Source organism: Pholis gunnellus, assembly GCF_910591455.1.
Source record: "Pholis gunnellus genome assembly, chromosome: 3".
NCBI lineage: Eukaryota > Metazoa > Chordata > Actinopteri > Perciformes > Pholidae > Pholis > Pholis gunnellus.
The window spans coordinates 22,648,175-22,664,291 of record NC_136529.1 but is presented as its reverse complement, the minus strand read 5'-3'; the positions used below and the strand labels follow the sequence as shown (position 1 = coordinate 22,664,291).

Here is a 16,117-nt window from a genome sequence, read left to right as displayed (position 1 = left end):
TCTGTCGAGTAAATGAAAGGGCCAGATTTGATTTCCTCTTTCATCAGGATTTCATGCCTCCAAAGAAATTGTGCTATGACTCCCTGAATCAGAAGACAAATGTGACTCGGAGAGACCAGTCAATAGTTCAATTATCTGATGTCTGTCTTGCTTAATTAAACATATAATTGACTATCCAAGCACTAATGATAGCCATCCCATTACCCATGAATCCAATGGATTTGTCATAACCACCACTTGACCCCGCTGTGGATAGACTGACCTTAGGTACCGGGTCAGAGTGTATCCACTGTTCACCGCTGTTTGAGACTGTATTCCATCGCATGTCTCTGAAAGTGGCTCTCAGCTCTGCCAAAAACAGTTGGAGGGAAAAATGCAATTACTGCAAGATTATCATACTGCTTCCGTTTGACTTTTCTGACTGAATTCATGAATATATATGAATCCATCTTGCATCTCAATCTGGAACAGCCCCCATCTTAGCCCCCCACATCTATGTTTGGCTGGTGGCATTTTCTTTGTTTCCTCAAAGTGTGTTCTTACAGGAAGATTAAAGTGTTACCCTGAAAGACCCAGACCATAATTAAAAAAAAGTAAGAAACATCAAACATTTGAGAACACTTTGTCCGTGTAAAGAAAATCCCCGAAAATGTATTCCCAGAACTTTAAGGGAGAATGCATAAAGGATGTGTTTTTCCTAAATATCGTTGTTGTCAGGTAAAAACCTCCAAAATGTCAACTTTTCAGGAACTAATAAACCCAACCGAACCTAAACCTTTTAGCGTGATGACCAAGCGATTTTAAGTTTATCCAACTGAACTCAGAAAGGTTTTCATGAGCTTCGGGCCCGTACAATTTCTTCAAACCATAGAGGACCATTTAAATTGAAGGAATATTCAGAAAAACGTTCTTGCGGAGAGTTGAGAAGATTGATCCCACTCTCATATCTGTCCATTGAGTATGAAGCTAGCTAGGAGACAATTAGCGTAGCTGCAGCTAAGTCACTGTGCTCGGCTGGGAAATAGCTTTCTGTAAAATTACAAATTGTTGTTTTCATATTTTAGTTTGTGTACACAAAAAACAAAACAAGATAAGGCATTTAGAAATGTTGGTAGCTGTATTTTTTTTACTTCAGACAGAGTTTTCCTCACTTTCCTCTATCTTATTCTAAGCTATGCTAATCTAAGCTAACCATCTCTTCACTGTAACTTCAGTTGTATCAATTTTCTCATGTTTCTCTCAGCAAGAAAGTGATTAAGCATATTTTTCAAAATGTTAGACTCTTCCTTTATAGTGATTTAAAACAGGAAAATCACAACCACTTCCAAACTGAGGCTATAGTTAGCATTAGAACATTTTAGTTTGCTTTTAGTGTCAATACAATACCAGAGTGTTGGTACCAATACCAAAATATTTATGTGTTTATACCTTGTTTTGACTAATTTCTAAAACACTTTTTGTTATTTTAAAAAATAATCTAAATTTCACAGATGCTAAATGTTGTAAAAACACAAACGGAGACACAAGACCTTTGTTAAAAACAAAACAGGAACCGTCACTATTGTGAAAATGACTGGATATTTCATGTCAGTTTTGTTTTTGATAATTGGTTAATTCTTGGTTTCTTTAATTCGCCCGTACATAACATTTAAGCAATAAAGCCTAGTAAACAAGAGCACAAATCAACTAACTTAAGTTGAATTCACTGAGACAAATTGGTACTTGATATTTTTATATAATCTGTGCAACAGAGAGATTCTGGTTATTGCTAAAAAAAAAAAGTGTTGAGGTTCAAAAGCAAGCCCTGTTTTTTACTCAATAATCAGTACTGTTTATGAGATTCACACTCAGTGCTACAGTTGTGTAAATATCAAATCACTCCACACTTCTAAATGCCTGACAATATACCTATACCCAACCCTCAAACGCACACAGACACACACAGAGCACCCCTCTCTCCCTGAATGTATCACCAACCTTTGGACTTCCCCACTACTCCCCTTAATAGCTCAATCTGACGGATCATTTAAAAGCCAGCTGAAACAGACAGATGGGTAATGGATTGCATGACAAATCAATGCCGGGATCAATGAAAGACATGCATCAATAAATGGATAGAGAGCTGCTGAAATAGACACCAGAGTTAATGTGGAACAGTGTAGAACATCATTGTGTGGAGCGCACAGTGGAGAAGGCTAATACGAGTCGCCCTGGCTGATAAGGTGTCCTTTTGAATAATGGAGACAACAAACTGACAGTGATAAGCTAAACTTAAGCTAAGCTGCTAGTGTGTGGTTGAGGGAGCTGCGTATTTAGTGCCCATCCCCAACACACACACACACACACACACACACACACACACACACACTCTCTCTCTCTCTCTCTCATAAAGCCAATTCCTCTGCCTACTGTAGCTCCACAGCAGTTTCCTGCCAATTCACACGAGTATAATCATGTGACAATCCTGATTAGACCGAGGCTGTGGTGAACTGGACTGTAGGTACAGTATCAAGGGCGCAGTAAAGCTCACATTTTCAAAAAGAAATGACAAATCTGTGTTTGTTTTTTTGTACAAAACACAAAGTCCCCGGAATCTTTTCTCTGTCCTCATCAGGGACGTATGAGCAAACACAGAGTCACCTTCATCAGGGACAAACTATATAGTTGTTTTTCAGATGTACGTACAGAATGCTGAGCTAACATGCAGGGACACATGGTGTTGTGGTGGAGCAGCCCACCACAAGTGTTGAACTTGTGTTGGACCCAGGTGGCGTTGTAACCAGAGTCTGACTCATCGTTGCAGCACCGGACGCTCCAGACTTGTGGTTTAAACGTTCAACTGCGTGAGGCATCCCACTTGCTGATACATTTAATACCGGTGTCAGCTCTTCTTAATACTAGGCACCGTAATATACAAAATAAATTAGATTCTTAATAAACCTCAGCTTACACAAGCAAGTGGCGAAGACACTACAGCTGTTTCTCATGGGCTCGTGCCATAAATCTCTGTTGAATGGCTGGTTTAAGGGTGGGTGCTAAGGAGCAGCTGTACCCGTCTAAAAATAGCGGCAAGGCTTCTGCTGGACAGCGTGTTAAAGCTCAACATGCAGTATAGCACAAAGAGCCTATCAACAATACCTTCCACCTGCATTAGCCTAACTGCGGCCTGGCGTCAGCATTAAAACGCAGGAAGTGACTGACTGTTGTGCAAACTGAACGTCCGAGCATGTCACTGTGTCTGACTCACACACCCAAACAACGGCCAGATCCTGACCACATAATTCAGACGCACTTTATTTTTCCGATGAGCTGAACATTCATTATCAGTGTGTCGTGGCCTGAGGCAGAACGCTCCCTCCTCGGTGTAGTGACAACCACCGGCCGCCCTGATGGAAAACAAAGCCAAGATGGCACAGCAAACACGAAATCGTTATGACAGGCAGAGTTCAACAGAGTAGGACTGAGCACACTAAGCACATTTTATCAGTGTTTTCTTTTAGTCAGGCTCTTTCTCAAAATTACAAAAACAGACTGAAACTCCTACATGCAGCCTTGCTTGTTCAAGCTGATGATAAAAAGTGTGAGTGTACATACATGAGCCAGTGTGTGTGTGTGTGTGTATTTGGGGTGGACACACCTGTTTGGGTGTACTGTAGGGTAAATGTAATTGCTAAACACAGAGGGTGGCAGTGTTTAGAGATGCCAAATTGCACCTCTGGGAGTCACTATATCTCACAATCTGACTAATGAAGGCCAAGTAATCAAGCTTCAAACTCATCAACCATGTTTGCTGTAATTAAAAGGTTTATGTGCAGCACCAGGAGAGCCGTTTGACTCTTTCAGTCGGTGTCAGAAGCCAAACCTGATTTTTGTTATTTCCCAAAATCCAGAGCAAAAATCAGAAAAATTGGACACGAAATCCACCGCTCTGACCGTTCCCTTCAGTTTATATAATGCCAAGACAAATGCATTGTGCCACAGTTAGAAGTCCAGTGTGTGTGTGTTCACACTCAAGTAGAGAGGAAGCCTGAATAAATGTACACGGTGATGGATATAAGTCAAATAATCAATTGTATGACGAGTACTGTCTGTCTGCAATATCCTGATCTATTCTGTCCTTTGGGACTCTGAGGGGCTGTTAACGTAAAATACTGCCGTCATGCAACACAGCCCCTGGCCTTCAAATCTACGTTTCATACACTACAAATCTGAGGATTTTCCAAAGACAGAAACACTAAACATGCAAGTGTAATAAATACATTACAGTTTTTTTAATTCACGTGTACACCCCTTTGACATTCGGTTTATGACCTCACTGTTCTACACACCTGCAAGTAGAAAAGGTTATTTCTCATCTGCATGGCGTGTGATTTGTCATTATGCACAACAGCATGAGCGTGCTGACTATTTGAATTAGGCCATAACACAATATTTGGTAGGGTATAGTGTTACACCTTCTGCCAGACATGCTGACATCCACAAGGATTTTACCCAGCATGCAGCATGAGAAGTCCACCGCTACAATTCTCCAGAGATCTTAAGTGACCTTATGAGGACATCAGACGGTAGCTGTTTGTCTCTTCTAAATAAGTCCCGCTGCAAACTTGAAAATGAATATTGTACCATATAAAACTATACAGTGTGAGACTTTATATTTATCAGAATTTATATAATAAATAACCAAAAATGTTGATTTATCGGTGATAATTCAGCCGAGTATTTGTGGTGAACAAGACAGATATGACGCTGTGTCATTCCGAGAAATAAACCATCGGTATTTACAGAGTTCGAAGCTTCTTCATAAGGACAGTGAAGAAAAATGGAGCGGTGAGCATGTTTTAGCTGAGGACAGGGCTCTCTCTGGTGGCTGAGTCCTGCTAGTGTTACAGCTAATGCTCATCACTAGCGGAACCCCAGTAAGTTAGTGAAAAATAGGCTTTTTCTATCAAGGAAAAAACTGAAAAAGTAAATAATAGATATAGTTTTTTAATTGTCACATGTGAAGTGCAATATGAGCGCTTCTCTGTGTACCAGTGAGCCGAGCCGAATGCAGGCTGTTGTGTTGTGGCTCCCCCACTGCTTCCTTGATTGCAGACAGTGTTGCTTTGCAGCAGCCAATTAAAAACAAATACCATTCTCTCACATTTTACCACCATTGTTTTTACTTGTGGATCAATTCCCTGCAGCTGCTCCATTTCACATAATGGCTGCAGAGGCTTTTGATGTGTTTGCCCAGCAAGAGATGCACACACCACAGGAGGACGGCCTGCTGTTCTCATCTTATTACCATGTAATAGTTTGTAGGTGATGGTAATTCAGGATGGTAATATTGTGGCATCTTGTAAATGAAGAAAATCTGTAACACTGATGTTTGTTAAAGTTGTAGTTAACTGCAACATGTTATAGTTACTGGTTATAATCCTGCTACATTATGACCTTTTAGTAAAAGCTCTGTAAAGCAAACCAAAGTTAATATCAACAAATCAATACTGATATGAGTGAAACTACCAATGGATTCATTATTTGAAATTGGGTAAGCAACCTCCATGGCCATTAATAGCAGCAAGCAGGTTCATTATTTCATGTCAATCAGTTGTGGAAGAAGTACTCTAGCATTAAGCAGCATTTAAATGTTGCAGCTGGTGAAAAGAGCAAAAAGCACGATATGAATTAAAGTTGCAAAGGACCCTCGCACCTTCGTGTATGTCAGAAATGAAAGAGGATCTCTGCTGAGTGCAATGATGGCCACCAAAAGTGACTAAGACAACAGTTCATGAGTTATGAAGGAGGGCGGGCCTAAAGTATCGGGGGCGGGGTTAACCCACAACAATAATACAGGAGCAGGGCTGCAGCTAAAAAGTCCTTTTTGCTTTGGAAGTTTCACAACTGATCAAATGACCCGGAAGTATCTAAGTGGCCGCCATGATAAGAGCTGTTTGAATTCTCTAAATGCTAAGGAAATGTGCCTCAATGCTTCCTTTCTTACCTCCTTTAGCATAGGAAACACTGGACCTTCCTTTACCAAAGGAAAGAAGACAATGCCGCCCCACAATTCCTTGCGGCAGCAACATTTAAAGTGACGCACCATTCGACCGTACATTTAAACAAACGATATGCTTATCTTGCACAGGTTTTACAATTATTTCCATACAGTCATAAACTAATGGAATTCATGTTGGTGATTATGAATAGACAGTGACAATCCTTTTGTTTCATTTTATATGTATTTATTTACCTTGAACATGTAACAAATAAGTAAAAAGACAAGAATACAAATAAAATGAACAGTAAATATAGCAAACTGTCAGTGAACAAATGTTCACTCTCAATAACAAGAAGCATCAGTAAAACAACAAAAGCTAAATATAGCCGAACCGTTGAATCTAAATGATTGCATAGAGGAAATATTGTCGGTGCTACTTGTGATGTTTCAAAACGTTTTGAGCCCCTCATAAAAGTGATTCCTTTGCATAAATAATAATAATGCCTTGCATTTTGATAGGGACCTCAAAAAAGTTTAGTACAAACACCTCACCTTGTGCTTGATTACAGTAGCTGAGTAAATGCACTTAGTTACTTTCCACCACCAGAATAAATTAACAATAAGCCATCATTAAAAAAGGAACTGAATTGAATTTGACACGAACACTTTAAGTACAAGTTGTTTGAAAGTGGAGGACTAAAACCCGTGAAGCACTTTGAACTGCACTAACCTTTATGAAAGGTGTCATACAAATACAGTTTTAATGACTGACTGACAGCAAACAACATGGCAGTTAACCTTTGTTAAATGTTTATGTTGACTATCAACTTTAAAAATGCATATTCTATGTGATGATTTTGGCAGTGTTCCATCATAAATGTGTTTTGAAATGTAAAATGTTTATCATGCAACTCCTTTTTCTGTCATACATTTTTGTTCAAATTGGTTGTCTTTATGAATAATTCTTAAAAAAGTTTATTTTAAACCGTGATGCCATAAAAGTTTATTCTCATTACTCATTTTTTTGACTACACCCTTTAGTTGTTCATCTGTAAACACAGTCCTTTGATCACCTTCAGATTCCTGCTTTCCATCACGTGCTACAGCCACATCAACAGCTCTCCTTCCTCTGTAAAGAATCGGTACATCTTGATACGGGATAGTTACACTTCATATCCAGTTAAACATTATTCGCCCAAAGCACAGAGTGAGTAATACATTTATAACTCAAGGCATTCTGAGCACACGTCTCACCAGAGCCAGGACTCTGACTTGCTTTGATCATTCACAGTGGGACCTTTGTGCTTTCGATTGAGATATGAAGACAAAAACACTGTTTGTGCCAAACTCAGCAGCACGTCGTGCCCGTATAGACCCGCGATTCAAAATGACTTCAGATTACTGCTACCACCATTCTGCACTAATAACTCAATTCCATTGTCATTGTTTGTTGTTCATATATATATATACTTTTGGATATATATATATTCACATTTGTACATAGTAGTTAAATGTTTATGCTTTGTTGTCCTTGTATTTATTTTACATTTTTTAGTTTGTATATTCTGTGTATGTACGTTGAAAGCAACGTAAGGAGTCAAATTCCTTGTATGCGTACGCTTACAAGGCCAATAAAGCTGATTCTGATATACACACATACACATACAGACAAGAGATTCCTTGTTTTATAGTAAGATCAATTTCTTTCTTTATTTGGCATATTTCTCAACTGACATCTTTAGCGTTGGTCTTTTCATCTGACGGACAACTACAAGTGATACCCGCAAAAATCTGGCATAAGCTGGGTAACATAAACCCTGACACCTATCTGTGTTTTGTGTTGTAGGCTTTGATCTATGAAGCCGGAGACACTATGTTTTATAAATGTTGGTTTCTATCTCTCTGTTTTCTGTCCACACTGCTGAATGAACAAAGGGACCCGAGGGGCCTCGTACTCGTGGAGTCCATGACACAAACATTTGGTAACTATCAAATCAAGTAGACGTTGCAGTAATAGTTGAAGTTGTTGTGGTCGTTGTTGTCTTAGTTGTAGTAGTATTAGTAGTAATTGTTTTTGTAGAAGTAGTAGTTCTTGTAGTAGCTGTTGTAGTAACATTAGTAGTTGTTGTTGTAGTTGTTGTAGTCATAAAAAAGTTATACTATAGTGTGTCATAAAAATGCCAAACCATGTCCTATAAAGTCATAGTATGGTATGCTATAGAAAAGGGTCATAAAATATGTCCCAGTATAGTATGCCTTCAAAAGTATCATAAAAAGATGGTAATATCTAGTAAGCCATAAAAAGAAATACAGTATATCATACAGGGATGCTGCTTTAGATTGTTTTATGTCTGACCATTAGCCGACCCTCATTGAGTTAGCAGCCAGAATGTTCCATGCATGGTCATGGACACATGCAGGCTCTTTCCCAGTACGTCTCTACCGCGTCAAGTAGTTAAGCTGCAAGGTTGTCAGCTGTGTGTTTACACCGGTGCAATGCAAGCCCAATAAAAGAAATGTCATAAAAATGTCATATAAAGTACAGCTATTTTCACCCAGTGGGTACTGCCAAAGTCATAGTCTAGTATGTCGAAAAAAGTCGTACTTTTATTTTTTTAAAGTCTAGTATAGAATGCCATAAAACTGTCATTGTAAAGTGTATCGGAAAAATTCATAGTATAACAAGCAATACAGATGCCATAGTTTAGTGTGTCAAAAAATAGTCATAGTTTATCCAAAAAAAGCAACAGTCTGGTATGTTAAAAATAAGTGTCATAGTATAGTATGTCATAAAACGTTATGAAAGCATATCATAAATAAGTCCTAATATTACATGTGAAAATAGTCCTAGCATAGCATGTCTAACAAAGTCTCATATTATGTTGAAAAAGATGTCTTAGTGTATTTTAACAGTCATTGTATATGTCATAAAAAGTTATTAAAAAGTCATAGTATAGCATAGTCAGAGTTCAGTTAAAAAGATGTGTTTAAAAACATTTTCAACACAAATAAACAAAAAAATCTGAAGTTTCCTTTAAAAAGTTGAATAAATAAATGTAGGAGTCACCTACAAGTCCAAGAGAGCGTTGGTCTAAGAAACAACCAATCAGACAGCTTCAAAGTATAATAAAAGGTTAAATTAGAAGTTGAGCTTTCTAGAGCCTTTTCACAAATTTGATTCAGTTCAGGTTTGGATTCATTTTCGACCAAACTGTAGTGAGTTGTGTCACTAATTATAGTAATGAAGCGGTAAATTATCACTTGTTTGAAAGTTGTTATTCAGAGGATAAATTATGTGTTTTCCTAGTTTTGTTTTAACCAGCGACATCCACAAACCGGAATTCTGCACTGGCTGAAACACTTCCATTTACAGTTTTAACTTATTAATGGTGGGTGGGTATCAATGGGAATCAATGGCTAAATGAAGTGTCTCAATCCAAGAACATGACATGCATGTGAAACTAAGTTATCAAATCCTGCCCTGTCCTCAAAGCTTTCACTATACCTTGTCGATTAATGTGAACTAGTTCAACATGGAAAACCTAATTTCTTAACCAGAGAGTTGCTCAGCAAGAAAAGCTGTAAGCTACAATAAAAGTCTGAAGTGAAAACATCAAATCCTGAATCCCTGTCTAGCTAAACAAAAGCTCTGTGAAACAGTGGTCAGGTATCACAGATCAAATAGCTCTGGATATGAGAGGGTTGTGGGTTCCATCCTTATGAGGCAAAGTGAATTTTGAGTTTCAACACCAAAGGGGAAGAAGTCAAATATGCTTTGAAGCTGTGGTGAAGTGTGTTAGATCAGACGGTGGGTTAAATCCTTATGTGGTGCAGCGAATTTTCAGGTTAAACACCCAAAGTGAAAAAGGCAAATGTGCTATGAAATTGTGGTTAATTGTGCCAGGTGCCTCGGGGTGATAGGAAACTGGCCTGCAGTCTGGAAGTTGAGGGTGCAATCCTCAAATAATGCAGTAGATTTTAAGATCTACCACCCAAAGTGAAGAAGTAAAATACGTTACATAACAGATGAAGTGTGTCATATCAGATAGCTCAGGGTGATAGCAGGTCATGGGTTTAATCATAAAATAGTCATAGCAGAGGATGTCGAGAAAAGTCATTAAAAAGTCACAGAACATTGTGTCGTAAAAGTCATAAAAACGTTATATGATAGCATGTCAAAAAAAGTAATAGTATAGCATGTCAAAAAAGTCATATTATAATGTGTCAAGAAAGTCACATAGCATGTTGAAAACACTCTAAACACTATAAAAAAATTATAGTATGTTTAGCAAAGTCATAGTATAGCATGTCGAAAAAAAGAGATATCTAATATATCTAATATGATAAAAAGTATTAAAAAAAGTCAATGTACTATGTCGAAAAAAGTCAAAAGAAGTTCATAGTATAATTTGTCAAAATAAGTGATATTAAGTATGTAAAATAAAAAGTCGTAGTAAAAGTCATGCAAAGGTCCGGAACATCACAATAACGTCTAATTTGGAACTGGATTTAAAAAATAAAATACATAACAGAAAGCTTTTGAAACTTCATCTAAAAAAATGAATTCAAATAAATTGTCCTGCAGCTTTAAATTCATTTGATTCAGGTGTGAAGTGATGTCAATCATAAAAGCCAAGATATCCATATTATAATCTTCTAAAAAGAGAAGATTATGAGCAGGAACTTTATCTGTGGTTATTGAAACCACTTGTTTCCGCTCTGTTCCTCTCTGTTTACATCATTGTTGGACAGTGGATTCATGTGTTAGGATTCTGATCATATTGGGTACGTTACGGGTACGTTTGCTCAAAAGATTTGTGCTTTGTCTCATAGTGGCGCTTCTAATAATCGTCACGGTCTCTGAACATATGAGACACACTGGTCTCAGGAAGAATTAAGATATAAGAGTCCATTCTTGGTTAAAGGTTCTGGTTTCTCTGCTCTCGTTGTTCACTTTTCTCTTCTTGGAGAACGTCATGTGAAATAACTTCCCTGACTCACGTATTTCTCCAGCTGTTGGGTCTCCTTCCCGTGTGTGAATATCGTACAGAACACACATAATTGATTGGTTTTAAATAGTCATATAATAGCATGTAGCATTTCGCTTTACTGCACCACCTTTATTGTTTTTGTGAAACGTTTCTTAATCAATGCGATTGCCTGAACAGTACCATCATACCATCATATTTTATGTTGAGTAAAAGTAACTTTCTTTTTAAAAAAACTGTACTCTCATGAGCTTAAAGTGAAGCTTTATGAAAAGCTTAAATGGAACACAAATAGTTTGAAGAGCCAAAAATAAAATAAGCATTCATCAAGCCAAGTAGTACTGTTTATTAAGAAAGCACAGTGAGCAACAGCTGCTCTCTTATATGTTGTTCGGATAAAGTTATCGGCCAAATGTGATTAAATTATCAAAAAAAAAGAGCTTCAGTGCCTTTTCATTCACACTACAGCAGATATTTTCCAGTTGTCACCGGCTCAGTAAATCATTTCCCTTAAACTGACATGAACAAACAATGAATATTGCACATGTCCTTGGACAAAAAAAAAAATGTTGTTGATTATACTGCCTTACCATTACTCGAAAAAATAAGACAAATAGTAGAAAGCTAGAATTCTACTGCACAGGCCTAAACCGTTTATATGAAACAGAAGATCCTTCTCCCACTCCCCTCCATCTCCGAAAATCCCTGAAGACAGACTAGTGTACACATCTGGTTCTTGGCCACGTGCCCGTGCCCGCACTTTCAACAAGCAGTCTGGGGTTTGGTTCCTCCTCACAGCTTTTGTGCACCCTCTGCCTGCTGTGATAGCCGGGCCCGTGAGTCATGTTGGTGACGTCCGCTAGCTCTCGCCTCTGGGACAGGGCGGTCACCATGTGCTCCAGCTTGGAGCGGATGGTGGAGTAGTGGTAATGGCGCTCTTTGGTCAACTTGTGGAAGGAGTCCTTCAAGGCGCCGTCTGGAGCTGCCTGGGTGGGCGAGCTCTGTCTGGGAGAGGTGAAGGAGGGAGAGGTGGCCTGGTTTAGCGCTGTACTCTTTGGTGCGATAAGGTCGGGGCGTTGTGTGAGCTGGAGGTCAGTTTGAGTGTCGCTGTCCGTCACCGACCGGCTGGTCTGAGTGGCGGCGTGGCAGGAGACGGTCGCCGGCTCTTTCTCCGCTAGCTGATCTGCAGGAAAGCGTTGCGCGGTGCTGCCGGCCAGGATATCCTCCAGCATGTTCTGCTGCTCCGTCCAGTCCTCACCTATGGTGGAGGAGTCGGACACTGGGCCGGTTTTAGGACGATCGGGAGTGGAGGCTTCGCACGGGGGCGGGACAGCTAAGCTCAGGGGCTTACGGCCGGGTGTGCTGGCCAGGTGAGGGGAAGAGGCGACCGAGTGTTTGATGAGGAGATGCTCGTAGATGCAGCTGTTTCTGGCACTTGGAGGCCCTCGAGTGTTTATCGGTAAAGACTGGGCGTAGAGGATGCGGAATTCCTCGTCAAATTTCTCCGTTATCTGACCAGAAAGCTCGATTAGGTTGCTGCTGTTTAGTTTGCCATCAGTCCAGTTGTACCTGCACAGGAAATAAATTCAACATGCGTGACGGAAAGTAAGCAGCTACGATTATCCAAACCCAGCAAGAAAAATGCATTAACTTAAAGCCTGTTAAATCTGTGGGTTTTAGGCATCTCCATGCCACACAACAAGCTGCTAAAGCATTTAGATTGGAGGTAAAATGGTTAGCAGTCTGTTACCTGTAGGAACCTGTAGCCACTCTGTTTCCATCAATCAGCATGAACCTCTCATGAACTTCTCCAGTGATCCTCGCTCCAGATCTCATGTAATACGTTGTACCAGTTATGGTTCGCACTCTCATTTGCTGAAAGGATTAAAAAAAAGAGAAAGATAAACAACAGGATTGAGAGATAAGTGCAGACCCACCCAGTATCATATCAAATATTAAAAGACGTTATTATAATTTGATGCCAACTGATGTTCGTATTGTGCACACAGAGCCACACCCAGCTTTACTGAAAAAACAACCACACACCCGAAGGTCATCCAGGCGAACGCCGACATTTTTGCACATCTTGAGGAAAGCAGGAGCACATGATTGGTCCAGCAGGATGTAGACGGGGACTTTGCGGAGGGAGCACGCCTCCTGAAGATCCTTAAAGATATCCAGGTCTGTCAGGGAGTCTGTAACTATGGCAATCACCTGCAGTGGAAAATTACAGAGGTAATATAATAGACTTCTGCGGCCGTGCTCTCACAGATGTAAGCACACGACTGTGTTTTTATTATTGAGGCCTTATTCAAACAGAGCAGCGAATCGCTCCGACACACTCCCGGTGATGAGCGTGCTATTGACTGTGGTCTGTTACCATGGATATGGACAGTAACACTTGGTCAGCAAACAAGTTACTTTCATACCGGAGACAAGAAGGGGCACCGTGGGGCTCGCCTCCATTCTTTTTCTTTAGGTTCGCACTGAGAGATTTCTCTCTTTTCTTTCGCGAGGAAGAATGGAATTTCACATGCTGCGGTAAAGGTTGTGTGTCGAGGATTAGACACGGATGTTTACGTAGCTCAGATTTATTGCGTCGAACTGGTGTTATCCACATGCAGTTTTGTCAGGAGTTCACCACCTTATTTGGACGATAGAGTGGCGGGTGCTTATTTTTAGGACAAATGTGCACAAACAGATTTAAAATTTCACAGAAATACAGGATCAGGCTGTTCCTGTGAGCCAACGTGCTGTAGATGCGTTGTTACAGTCAGCGGCCCCGTCGCACAATAAAGACTGTGAGTGGTTTAACATTACAAAAAGACAGACGACCAAAAAGGTTAAACTCGGCTGAGAATATTTGACTAAAGTTTCAACTGGTTGCCGGCACACTGTATACACACTCACACACACACCACATTTTAGCTGTAAACCAGAGAGGAAATCCAGCATTTAAAGCTCTCTGATGAAGAGGGAACGCAAACTTTGATAGAAGGGAGCAAAGCAAGTCGAGGCACATCTGGCACGCAGGCCCTCCTCAGGCCTGAGGTGCTGCTGGATCCACACACTCCCATCACGCTGGAATGTTTCTTTTCAAAAAACAGGGGCGAGACTGACAGCTCCCGTCAGGAGCATCGTTATGAATATTCATGAGGTTGTTTTGTTTGTTAACTGTTTGATCCTTTTGGTCACCGCTTTCTTTCTGATCAAGACTTCAAAAACCTTCCAAATGTTCAGACTGATCAAGGAAATTCCATGGGGACAATCTGGCATGTGTTTTAATAATACAAAGAAGATTTAGAATTTGAGTTTTTCCTCTGACAATAAGGGGCCACACACACACACACACACACACACACACACACACACACACACACACACACACACACACACACACACACACACACACACACACACACACGTCGTTATTTTGTGGCAGGGGGCTATTTGATCAAATATGAATTTTAGAATATATTTATAAAAAATAACATCAATTTGAATTTGACTAAAACAATAATCCTGTTTTAGGCTGATACCACACAAAACTATGCTGTCATGGTATCGCTGTAGAAATATAATAATTATATAAATATTAGGCTATAATGTGAAACAACAGGAGAGTAAAAAAATACAAAAATGTACTACAATTAGTTATTATCCAGCATGTCCCTTCAGGAATATCAGCATGGTGCCAGCCGAATATTTCTAAAGTAAAATATTGAATCAGTTGCCAAATAACGAACAATTAAAAAGGTGGTTATTAGATACAACAAGTATGCAGCTGTTCTTTTAATACTTTATCTGCGCATACCTCGCTGGCACTTTTAATCATTCGCCTCGCCGCCTCCTTGCAGCTGTATATGCAGTCCCCGTAGCTGGGCTGGAAGTGGGCCACGGCCCGCGTGACGCCCCGGTAGGAGCCGGCGGTGAAGCCGGGCCAGCCGATCTCCAGCACCGGCGGCTCCACGTCCGACACCTCGGGGAAGTAGGTGACGGTGGAGCAGTCCATGGAGCTGCTGAGCGACTGCTCCAGCGCCTGGTCCTCCCCGTGGAAGGACACGCAGCGCGGGGGCACGGCGGCGCTCCTGATCCGCTGCATCTCGTCGTCCGACAGAAAGTTGGGGATCCTCTCTTTCCCGAGGAAGGCCAGGAAGTTCTCGAGCCCTCCCGACAGCAGCTCCTCCAACGCCAGGCGGTGTCTCTCGTTGTACACCTCCTGCAGGTTCAGGTCCTCGACCCCGGTGGGTTTCGGACACAACCTCAGAGGTGAGTCGTCCAGGTACTGCGACAGAGCCGCCATTGCTGTGGATGTTAACACCCTTTCTCCTCCCAAAAAAAAAAAAGAAGCTCCTCTGTTGCAGGTGACAGGTAACGTTTTGACCTACAGGGAAACCAAATTCGTATTTTCTTTTTTTCCCTCGGTTCCGGTCCGTCGTGGATCCGTATTGGCTGTCGAGAAGTTGTCGGACCAGAATGCCGTCTCCGGGCTCGCTGAGGCCGACTGTCAGTCTAATGTAAAGCCGATCCCATTGGCTCATTTGGAGGCAAACAATCCTCTTGTGCGTCCCTCTGCTCTGCCCTGATCCGGTTGCACCGCAGAGAGCAGAGAGCAGCAGGGAGCGCTCACTCTGACGCTTTTTCCTGGTACCATGGAAGTTGTGATTCCTTGAGACCAGTATCCCCAATCTCAGTAAAAACACAAAACAAATAAAAGTCCTCACTATTACTTTCATTTTAGAGTAACATAGACGGGTAGAAACACAGAAGGAACTCAAAGGTATTGAAGATAAGCAGCACTCTAAAAGTCAGTCGGCTACATTTGTATAGACGTGTTATGGTTTTTATTTAAAACATCTGACTGGGTCAGGAGAATATTCAGCCGTGTCATGGTCACAGAAAAAAAAAGAAGTGTGCTTTAAAATCATGTCTGTCTTTCGTAAACCAGTGCACAAACTGTGGGTAACCATAGCAACAGTATCTACTTATCATGGATGCTGTGCATGAACTTAATCTGACCACGAACTAGAAAAAGATGGTGTATAATGTAAGCACATTGTCACTTCTATCTAAACATGAATGATGCAGAAGATTGGTCAAAGTGTTGACACCTTTGAGGCTATAACCTCGAGCTTTGGCCGACATT

General features: G+C 40.6%; 1 protein-coding gene across 1 annotated transcript; it reads right to left on the bottom strand.

Moving 5' to 3' along the window:
- Positions 1-11,293: 11,293 nt before the first annotated feature.
- fam83d (family with sequence similarity 83 member D) lies at positions 11,294-15,514 on the bottom strand. Its single transcript, XM_079186470.1, has 4 exons — positions 14,786-15,514; positions 13,018-13,185; positions 12,722-12,846; positions 11,294-12,540 (listed from the first exon to the last, which is right to left on the bottom strand). The coding sequence occupies exons 1-4, from the start codon at positions 15,272-15,274 to the stop codon at positions 11,688-11,690; spliced, it is 1,635 nt and encodes a 544-aa protein (XP_079042596.1). The 5' UTR covers positions 15,275-15,514; the 3' UTR covers positions 11,294-11,687.
- Between the last annotated feature and the right edge of the window lie 603 nt (positions 15,515-16,117).

Bases quoted from the DNA above. Each gene is read 5' to 3' on its own strand.
- fam83d (XM_079186470.1), bottom strand. From the start codon at position 15,274: ATGGCGGCTCTGTCGCAGTACCTGGACGACTCACCTCTGAGGTTGTGT. The intron at 13,186-14,785 runs GTATGCGCAGAT...TTTCCACTGCAG, and splicing joins TGATTAAAAGTGCCAGCGAG to GTGATTGCCATAGTTACAGA. The intron at 12,541-12,721 runs GTAACAGACTGC...TTTCCTGTGCAG, and splicing joins GTGGCTACAGGTTCCTACAG to GTACAACTGGACTGATGGCA.